The sequence below is a fragment of the Aspergillus caelatus genome, assembly GCF_009193585.1.
Source record: "Aspergillus caelatus strain CBS 763.97 unplaced genomic scaffold BDV27scaffold_83, whole genome shotgun sequence".
In the NCBI taxonomy this organism is placed as follows: domain Eukaryota; kingdom Fungi; phylum Ascomycota; class Eurotiomycetes; order Eurotiales; family Aspergillaceae; genus Aspergillus; species Aspergillus caelatus.
This window is the reverse complement of record NW_022475346.1, coordinates 111,291-121,340: the sequence shown is the minus strand read 5'-3', so window position 1 is coordinate 121,340 and position 10,050 is coordinate 111,291. Positions and strand designations below refer to the sequence as shown.

The 10,050-nt window shown below is 48.6% G+C and overlaps 5 protein-coding genes across 5 annotated transcripts; 2 read left to right on the top strand and 3 right to left on the bottom strand.

The window, feature by feature from the left end:
• BDV27DRAFT_145069 (KxDL motif-containing protein) lies at positions 1-872 on the top strand (the record flags this gene model as incomplete). Its single annotated transcript, XM_032070354.1, has 3 exons — positions 1-308; positions 429-581; positions 788-872. 3 exons carry the CDS (start codon positions 1-3, stop codon positions 870-872), a joined length of 546 nt encoding a protein of 181 aa, XP_031927826.1.
• Positions 873-2,659: 1,787 nt separating this feature from the next.
• On the bottom strand, positions 2,660-3,137 carry BDV27DRAFT_145068 (uncharacterized protein; the record flags this gene model as incomplete). Its single annotated transcript, XM_032070353.1, has 3 exons — positions 2,660-2,693; positions 2,794-2,837; positions 2,877-3,137. The coding sequence occupies 3 exons, from the start codon at positions 3,135-3,137 to the stop codon at positions 2,660-2,662; spliced, it is 339 nt and encodes a 112-aa protein (XP_031927825.1).
• A 103-nt stretch (positions 3,138-3,240) lies between these two features.
• Positions 3,241-6,365, bottom strand: BDV27DRAFT_128064 (AAA family ATPase SEC18). Its single transcript, XM_032066902.1, has 4 exons — positions 5,990-6,365; positions 5,786-5,923; positions 5,423-5,735; positions 3,241-5,372 (listed from the first exon to the last, which is right to left on the bottom strand). The coding sequence occupies exons 1-4, from the start codon at positions 6,133-6,135 to the stop codon at positions 3,489-3,491; spliced, it is 2,481 nt and encodes an 826-aa protein (XP_031927824.1). The 5' UTR covers positions 6,136-6,365; the 3' UTR covers positions 3,241-3,488.
• A 178-nt stretch (positions 6,366-6,543) lies between these two features.
• BDV27DRAFT_128062 (uncharacterized protein) lies at positions 6,544-7,762 on the top strand. The gene is made up of 2 exons (XM_032066901.1): positions 6,544-6,608; positions 6,657-7,762. Exons 1-2 carry the CDS (start codon positions 6,601-6,603, stop codon positions 7,729-7,731), a joined length of 1,083 nt encoding a protein of 360 aa, XP_031927823.1. The 5' UTR covers positions 6,544-6,600; the 3' UTR covers positions 7,732-7,762.
• Positions 7,763-7,769: 7 nt separating this feature from the next.
• Positions 7,770-9,995, bottom strand: BDV27DRAFT_128060 (protein arginine methyltransferase RmtB). The gene is made up of 4 exons (XM_032066900.1): positions 9,617-9,995; positions 9,064-9,471; positions 8,756-8,993; positions 7,770-8,698 (listed from the first exon to the last, which is right to left on the bottom strand). Exons 1-4 carry the CDS (start codon positions 9,849-9,851, stop codon positions 7,948-7,950), a joined length of 1,632 nt encoding a protein of 543 aa, XP_031927822.1. The 5' UTR covers positions 9,852-9,995; the 3' UTR covers positions 7,770-7,947.
• Between the last annotated feature and the right edge of the window lie 55 nt (positions 9,996-10,050).

Sequence of the window (10,050 nt, the reverse complement as noted above, 5' to 3'; positions counted from 1 at the left end):
ATGGCGACTCAGCATTATCAAGCTCCTCCCCTCCCTATCAATGTTCCCTCTAAGGCTCCCGCTCCTGTCAATCTGTATCCTATCAGCCGTGTTTCAGGATCGCCACCAGATGTATCTGACACCAGCACGACGGCGGGCAGTCGCACATCCGCCGGCTTCAGCTACGGCTCTGGGAGCATCAGCGGCGACTACGAGTCGAGTTCTGCATCATACTCTGGTGTTGATGTTGTCGATGTCTTGAGTGACCGCATGCAGAACGTGTTTGACCCTACGCCATTGGATAAAGGGTTGGCAAGACAGGCACAGGCGTGAGTAGTTCCCGATATCTTAACGAGCGGAGGCCGCTCGTGACTTTGCTTGTTAAGCAAGAGCAATGCTTCCCGAGACTGGAGAGTAGTATAGATGTGCTAATGGGTGAATGTAAACAGTTCCGGACAGCTGAATGCCAAACAACGTGAACTTCTTGAATTGCAAGCTCTCGCCCAGCGACGACTGCAAGGTGTACGTGCCAACTTCTCTGACGGCATCAAAGTAGCCCGGGAGACTAAAAGGGATCTGGAATGGACACAAAAGCGAGTGGGGTGAGTTCTGATGTCTTTCCCGCCTCATTGAGCCCGTGTATCCTGCTTTGATGGGACTCCGCTCCGCCGAGTGGATGTCCGCTCTCCGCTGGTGGTCATGTTCTTGGCAAAACTGGTGCCGGACTAGCAGTGGCGCGAGATGCTGCGAGGCTAAATGTGCGTTGCTAAGTTTGTTTGCAAAATACTGATGTGGCTTTCAAACTTAGTGCATTGAAGGCAAAAGCTGAGGCTGTGCATCCCGACGAATACCGAAGGGCGACGAAGAAGTATACTTATGACGATGATTACTGAACTCATTGCAGGGGCGGCTGCTCATGTTCACCTTTTGTTCACTTTCCTCTTCCTTCTTGGCTATTGGGGGATAATTTGTTTTAATGCGGTAACGGCTTTCCGCGAAAATTGAATCCAGAACTTGGGTCAGGTTTGTTTGCTTATTTCGTCATCGAGCTGTTTGGGATCAATGAGTTTTATGGGATGGTATATATGGGGTCTTTCTCACTTTCACAATGTTGTATATTTGGCGTCGTTTAACCGGTAGCGACATTATTTGATGGAATATACTCGGGATTTTCTTGAAATTTGAGTCGCTGTCGTTAACTCCACGGAGAACGATAGGGAGCCCGCTCCCTCGTCCGATCCACGTGCGCCTATCCAACCCCATGGAGATGGTCACATCACAAGATCACCCCCCAGCTCCGGTCATGTGAGTCAACCTGTGCGGGCGCCTGTAGGGGACTGGGGCACGGCCCCCTGGCACATTGCTGGTTGCATACCAGGGGTTCAAAGGCGGGAAGACGTACTCGCAAGGCGGCAACGGCTCATATGGATGACGGGTAGGGATTGGAGAAATGTCCTGACGAATTACTGACCTCAAATCCTTCCCTAGATGGTGTCTCGGTTGGCCTGTTGAGAGTCGGCAGGCTGCCTACCTCCCACTGTTCCGCCGACCCACTCCGCCAGCGGACATCCTGTCCGCCTTCGTCCGCTCCACCCTCCGTTTTAGTTCGGTTTCTCTTGCCGCTTTTGCGGGTCTGCGTGCAGCCTGAAGGAGCCAATGCCAGCGCTGGGTCTAGTACATCTCAAGGCTTTTGGGCAGCAACCCCCCTGCGCCACACGTGGAATGTATGCCCCTGGGGATTGGGCCGTTAATTTAAGCTCATCTGGATGCATAGATGTAACATGATCGTGCTGTAGCTTATCTGCACCCCTGCGGTAATCGGCGGGTAGTAGTTCGTTGTATACAACAACAAGAAAGGCTGGTGACTGGTACTTGGCAGGGGTTCAAACCTCGTGTTCCCCACTAGCCTGAAGAGGGTAGCACCTTCCCCATGTAAGAGAAAGGAACTCAATTGAGCCGGGTCCGTTGTGGAGTCACGGTTGGCTGGTGTGTGAGTGTGTGGATGTGTGGATGTGTGTTAAGAGCAAACCCATGCAGGTAGAATGTTTAGAGCACTGAAGAAGAGAAATAGGGTTCATACCTTAGCCGTCAGGCTCCAATCAAATCAGCGTCCGCAAAGACTGATCAAAGGATATCGTGCGTGCCCCTGACGAAGCACTCCGGGCAACTAGAACACGGATGTTGTCCATAGTAATGGAACAAAAAGGAAGAGGAGTAAATAGAGAAAGAGGGAGCTAATTACATAAGGATCTCTTACTTTGCTTTTAGTTTTTAGTGTGAGCAGTAATTCGCGAGCTTGCATCAACAGTGTTTCAGAGGGGCCAAAGGCTATGTTCCCATATTTGGATGTTAAAAGAAAGTCCATCACACTAGTTCCCCTCAGAAAACCAAAAGCGAAGTAAATTCTTAGGCTGGCAAAAATTTTTTTTTTTTTGGCGTTACTGGAGAATTTCAAGGTTTCCTTGCAAATATGTACAAGCAAGTGCATGCCCTATCTGCCCAACCACGCGTGCTCTACTGCTGATGATCGGTAATCTCCACAAGGAGGGTGCACTTCCCATTCCCAGGTAGCGACAATTGTTGCAAGAGTATGCCAGTCCAATCCTTGTATAAGTTACAGTCCTCAATATGATATCCCCACCGGCGTTGATGAAACTAGAGTAACTCGAGTAGCCCCCAACTAAGCAGGCACAGACACGATTGCATAGTAGAACCTGAGTCTGATGCTTCTATTTGCTTGAAACTATTCAGGCGCCGCGATGTGCAACAAGAAAAGAACCAACAGGAACGCGTGGCTGTAAGAGAAGGACTCACCAATAGCGCGTAGTGAATTCCATTTTCATAGATGGGAGACCCATCTAGGGATCCCCGATGAAGCAAGGCTGAAAGTAAGTCACACACTTCGACTCCGAATTTTCAATGCCATGTGATAATTTAGCTAGTTCGTGGTCGGAGAGATGAGTTCCGTTCGGGGTTATATACCCTTCTTGTTTAACAAGTTTCGAGCTCGGGGCCTGATGTTTTGCTAAGACGGGGGCATCAGTCTCAATGTTGTGATGCGCGTTTAGGTTCCCAGGCGCCCAATCCTCCATGAGACTGTGTTCCTGCTGGGAGAGTTGTTTCTTAAGGATGCGCTTGGGCGTGTAACGGGAAGACATGGCGACGATTCTGGTTTTCTTAAGCCTTGTCTCGTGAGATCTAGTCTTGCTTTATTTAGTCAGAAGATGATGTTGACTCGAGACGGGTTTAGAGTAAAAGAGAAGACTGTGTGGTTTGTTCGTTGGTTTGTGTGAGGTTTGAGCTTTAGATGATTGCGAGTGAATGTATGGAATACATTACACAGTAACACAAGGTAAGGGTCACATTATCTTAAGTACTTCGTTTTCTTGCCAATCTCGCCAAGTACAAATACCATTCTACTACTCATACAGGCACATACTTGGGTATCCAACAGCTAAAAGGACATCCGCTTTATCTGGAAATAAGCCGTGTGAGAGAAAGAGAGGGTCTTAATCGAAACTCCGCTCTTCCTCGATGGCCCTGTCGATGACACGTACGAACCGTTCAACCTTGTCAGCATCCTGCTTGGCTGTCTCAATGCCCAACAACACTTTCTTGACACCGACACCGATGACTTTCTCTTCAGGGGCCTTATCGGCCTGGTCGATACCCCCAATCGCTCCTAACACCTGGGCAATTTCCTGATCATCAAACGCCTCCGACTGTTTCATGATGTACTGCAGCTCGACACATGTCATGACATTCGGGACCATGATATCAGAATTAAATGAGTTGTACACATCCAGCTGCTTCAATACAGCCCTCTGGGTTGTGGTTGCCAGAACCAACAATCGTCGCTCCTTGGTCGGCTGCTTTCTCAAGAAGACCATTAATGTCTGCAAAACAGTATTGCTAAACCGAGGACCGATTGGGACCCAGTCGATAATTCTTTCAATGTTATCGACGACGACTACACTGGTACGGCTCTTGTAAGCGTCATCGAATATCTTGCTGATATATTGGACCTTGGCCATTTCGCTAAAGCCGACCATATCTTCAGGGCTGATCAGCTTGATAAAGGGGAAACCCGAATCAATGGCAATCCGGGCTGCGAGCGCAGTCTTTCCTGATGCGGTTGGACCATGTAACAAGACGGAGAACAAAGGTGTCGATTCCCCAACTTGCTTCACAAAGAGCTGACCCTCTCTTAGAATCTCGTTGATCTGATCGGAGTAATGGATAATGCCGTATTGAATACGGCTTGAGAGTTCCTCCTCTGACACACCAAACGCAGGTTTAACTTCATCAAGAGCATTGTGGAAGTCACCTCGGTTGACTTTCATGTTTACCACATCATCACTGATACCGGCCATCGTTCCAACCTTGACATGACGGGAAAAGGCGAATGAGGATGCGGATTTAACAAGACCTGCAATCTCGGCACCCGAAAAGTTTTTGGTCATCAATGCTAGCTCGGATAGATTAACGTCCACATCCATCACGTTGTTGTCTCTCATCTTCTGGGTATGAATCTTGAGAATCTGAGCTCGGCCCTTCTCATCCGGGAGTGAGATTTCCATATGGACCTCAAGACGACCAGGTCTCAATAGCGCGTCATCGATCATGTCCTTCCTGTTGGTCATACCAATAAGGAGAATGTTGTTAAGTTGGTCGACACCATCGAGCTTTGATAGCAGTTGGTTCACCACACTATCACCTACGCCTGTGCCACCGCCTGCTCCGCTACCACGCTGCTTACACACAGCATCAAGCTCATCAAAGATGATGATGTGAAGCCCACTTTCCTCGCCTTTCTCCTTGTACTCAGCCTCTGCATCTGCAAAAAGCTTTCGGATGTTTTCCTCTGACTGGCCGACATATTTATTCAGCACTTCAGGACCGTTGATGATCTTTGGTTCCCTTGCGTTTAACATCTTGCCAATTTGCCGCGCAATCAACGTTTTACCAGTTCCTGGAGGGCCATAGAGTAGCATACCCTTTACATGCTGAATACCTAGCTTCTCAACTAAGCCTGGAGGGAAAATGCGAGACGCAAATGCACGGCGGAAGATTGTGCTAAACTCTGAATCAAGACCTCCAATACCCATGTTCTCGAATTTAAAGTCAGGCTGGATAATAGAGTTGGCCGCTGGCCGCCGGTTCGACGCTTTCAGATTGATTCCAGTGCGGGCATCCTTGAAGAAGTTGATCTGAGAATGCCTTGTGAGTATTCCTCTGGCGCTGGGGTGGGTCTCGACATGACCGCTGGAGAGATCAGCTTTCTCGGAACTCAGATCGACACGTTGAACGGTTTTAACCGTTAGTATAAGAGGGATGCTTCTATGGTCCATTAAAATCTTCTGACCCGGAGCAAATATTTGGTTTTCAAAATTCTGTCTCAGTTAGCCTACCACAATTTAGTTCGAAATTACTGGGGAGCTACCTTGACCACAGCACTACCCAACTCGTCTTGGTCGTAAGGAGTTTCGACCCTTTTCTTTCCGGCGAAACCTATTTCAATGTCCGTGGAACCGATATAAGCCTGCCCGCCTTGGCTGAACGGATCGTAAATCTGGACGTTGACAGAGTCTGTGAATGCAACTCCAGCCCACGTCCGCTGAGGATCCGACATGCTGATGTGGCCCGGCGGGAAGCCATCATATGGGCGCGCGGAAAATACATAAAGATCGTTCACAAGAAGGAAAAGGTCGAGCCCGTCGCGCGTAGGCGGGAAATCCTGCGGCGAAACTGCAACTCTAAACCATGTCAACCATACGTCGCCCAAAACCTTTGGAGCTGAACTTACAAGTTACCAAACGTGTAAGTATTATCGGGGCTCTTCGCGGGGCGCAAGGTCCAGGTTCTCCCTGAGCTTCCTCCAACCGGGGCTCTCGGGGGCATTTGTGGCTGTTGACTAGGCCTTCCCATCGGTGCTCCATATCCCCTTGAAATATTATAAGCGTCAGTCATTAAAGTGTCATAGTCGGGCGGATGAGGGCGGTATTCATACCCTACACCACCCGTAGGCGCAGGGTTAGTGTTGTAATCTCTTCGTGGATATGGAGGAGGTCCCTGGCCCGGGTTGGGGCTTGAATGGCCGTCTTCGCGAGGGGGCCGGGAGCCGAAAGGCATAGAGAAGTTGTTGCGGTTAAACATCTTGCTTCATATGATCGTGAATAGACCAGTAGAAGACCAAAGCGCGTATGACGGTATGTGATGACCGTCAGATAGTCAAATATTATGATGAAGTGAAGCTCTTATTAGCACACAGGTCAACGCTGCCGGCAGCTTTCACGTCAAAAGGCGGCAAAAAATATTAATCTGGTCACCAGAGTATATAGGTACTAGGCCGCGAGTACTTCAATTAAAATAATTAGCAGAGATAATAGTGGGATGTAGAGAAGTGGCGGCGGGGACAAAAGCATGGGGACAGGCTGGACTCTATCATAGAGGCTGAGCTCCGTACCTCCTTGGTTCTCATTGGCCCTATCGGCCCGCCAACCTCCGTTTCTGCCGATGGTTGCTCTCCGCCTTCCTTATCGCTGTTTTGCAATCAACAACGGGCTTCTCACATGCTACTAGGGTTTAGTAGCAAGGAGTATTCTATTCATTTCACCCAAAATGCCTCTGTCAGTATTATCCATACTCTTTTTGCTCTCTTGTACTAACTACCTCAGTCATCTACTAGGTAAGAAGTCATGGAACGTCTACAACCCGGAGAATATTGCCCGCGTGCGTCGCGATGAGGCACAGGCGCAGGCCCGAGAAGAGGAACAGGAGCGTCGTATGCAAGAAGTTGATGCCGAACGAAGAATACAAATCCTCCGGGGCGAACGACCATCGACCCCACCACCTCCCCCACGATCTCCGTCGCCGATCTCCCGACATGATAGGAAGAGTTATGCAGAGGACACTGGAAGGTCTAGAAAGAGAAGACGTTTAGTCGGCGAAAATGATACGGACCGCGATATTCGATTTGCCCGAGAGGATGCACAGATTGCGCTGGCGAAACGAGAAGAACTTGCTCCCGCTCGATCTAGCGATGCGCCACTTTACGATAGTGCTGGTCATATTGACCTGTTCCCTTCCCAACCGTCACATGGGCGTACGGAGAAGAACCCAGAAGCCGAAAAAGAATCGGCCGAGAGACAAAAGGCATATGAAGATCAATACACAATGCGGTTCTCGAATGCGGCAGGGTTCCGTCAATCTGTCGGCCAGAAACCCTGGTATTCATCTTCAGGAACTGAAGCCATGGCTCCAGACTCTATTTCCGGGAAAGATGTCTGGGGGAATGAGGATCCTATGAGAAGAGAAAGGGAAAAGGCTCGGATCGATGCCAACGATCCACTTGCGGCGATGAAGAAAGGTGTTCGCCAGCTAAAGTCGGTTGAGCAAGAAAGAAACAAATGGGACGAAGAAAGGAGACGAGAATTGGAAGCCTCGGAATTAAGAGAGAAACATCGGTCGCGCCATCGCAGGCGAAGGTCAAAGTCGGCAGATAGTCTTGAAAATTTCCAGCTCGATGCTTCACGGGACGAAGATCGAAGAGCAAATCGTCATCATCGCCATGGACGTGACACAAGCGGAGATCGCTCGCGTAAGAAAAACTCTCATTCGGATGGATATTCACATCGTCGCTACCATCATCATCGCTACCATCATCGTCGTCATCATCCAGATCGCAGCCGTAGTCGGAGTGACCATAATAGTCGCTCGCGTCGAGAAACATACGACACAGGGCACAGATGAAGATTCAGATTTGAGGTTTTCCTCTTTTTTTTTTTTTTTTTTTCGACCATTATTTGGTTATTGCTTTCTACAGTTGTGATACCCGCCAGATGTCATATGAATGGCTGGATTACGTTTCTAACAGCTATCTATCAAACGAGACTTTCTATATGCCGTATAGTAGCAGAAAGAACGAGTTAGGCCAAAAGGCAAGCAAAACTTTTTGGTCAAAGCCCCTCACTGCAAACTCCATTCCTGAGCGCCCTTTGCGCCCTCTTGAACATTCCATTCGATTGAGATGTCCAGAGACCGTGATTCCTTTGATTTCTTTTGGTAGCCAACTTTTCCTGTAATCGTCTGACCTTTCTTCAAAGGAAGGGCCTCCTTCTTCCCGTGGTCGATGAGGAGGACACCTTGTTGCCAATGAGTTTCTGGGCCATCAGGGCCGGTAGTGAAAGCAACGAAGCCCTTCTTCTGCATCTCCGAAGGGATGGCATTGTCCGAAATAGGGGAATCCCTGGACGGCATAAAGAATATGTCAAACCAGATAGCCCAGCCATCAAGCGAGTCAATGTCCTCCTTCAAGGTAACCTGGAACTCCTTCAAGAAAGACAGTTCATCGATAGTGATTGTATGCAGTGGGAGTGGTAAGAAGACGGAAGAGTCTCCGGGAATAGTTGATGGTTGCACGCTACGGACAAGCGCTTCATCGTAGATACCCGTGAGCATGCTCCGCATGTTGAAACCGTAGACATCATTCCAAAAGGAGATATGGGAAGCAATGAAGTCAGGGTCGGCAAAGGGAGCAACACGCAGTGTAGCATGCGACGGAACCATCAATCCTCCGGGTGCCAGATAACGATCCCTGGCATAGATGACGGAATCAAACATGGCTTCAAACAGAAGACAATAACCCATCCATTCGGATACGATGATATCGACCTGCGGAACGGGCAAAGTGACTTCTTCAATCTTGCCACGGATGCACCTGAAAGCCAAAGCGTTAGTACCAAGGTGTTAGCGAGCGAGTAATACAAGTACGTACGTAATCACATCCCCAAAGCCATTCTCGTGAATGATCTCCTTTGCCCTATCGATGATGTTCGAGTTGTCCACCGAAATGACTTTCCGGGCACCTGCTTTGGCGCAGAACATTGACAAGATTCCCGTGCCGCACCCAACGTCCAGAACAACCTTGTCCTTGAACAAATGCTTGTTCTGATAAATAAAGTCGCGGTAACCATCGGTACGAATAGCGTCTTTCAGCATAGATTCGTGAATGCCTTTGAGAAAAGTATCCTGTCAGCAAACGTATCGATTGGATATTTGCACATTAGATTAGGGCCAGCATACCATTGTAAGAATAGGATGAGAAGTAGTCTGAATCAATTGCTTCAGCCTTGCTAGCAGATCGTTGGGTCGAGGAAGCAGACGAAGCAAGATTTTCATCCTCCTTTGACAACTGCTCTTCCAACGACTTCTGGACGGCAATCCTATACTCAGAGAACTGACTCTGCAGACGTTCCAAGTCTTCTTGAAGTTCAGTTACGCGTCTCTCTGCTTCAGTACCACTGGGAACCTCCGAGTCTTGATCTTCGATGTCGTCCAAGCTATACAGGAGAGCATCATCCTCGAGCACGGGCTTCAGATAGACCTCGTCTTCGAAGTTGGATTTGGAAGACACGTCAGGAGACAGATTTCCAGCTTTGACTTGAGAGCGAATGTAATTCACCAACTTGATAGTACCCAGGAAATCCAGATCTGAAAGCGCAAGGCAACGAAAGAAAAAGGAGGAAAGGTTAGCCCATAAATCATATTGTGATCGTTCAAACATAGATCAACCGGGCCTGAGCAGCGGAAGAAATACTCAAACGGTATAAACCAATTCAATCGATTAGGTACACACCGAGCTCTTTTTGTGTCCTTCGCAGGTCGAAGTTGTACTTGTCTTTGGTCTCCTGTAGCATAGAAAGAACATCGGGATAGACTTTCTCAGAGAACAGGCCAACCACTGGCTGGGTCTCATCATCGGGCTCAACGTCCTCCCATCCTTCCTCATTGCTGATGTCCGAGTCCTCAGAATGTGTAGAGCAGGAGTCATCATCCTTTAGGGGACGGTCAGAGGGAATCGAAGCCGACATGGCGATAATTGCGGGGTAGGCAGACAGATGAATTGACGAGAATTATAAAAACCACAAAGTTCAATTGAGGCAATATAACGACAATTTCTAATTGTTTATTGAATACTGTGAAAACAACAATTAAAACTGCTGCTGAAGAGTAGAGAGTTTCAGAAAAAGGACGTGAGTTTGTAAGAGGAAACCCAGGACCCCTCTTTAC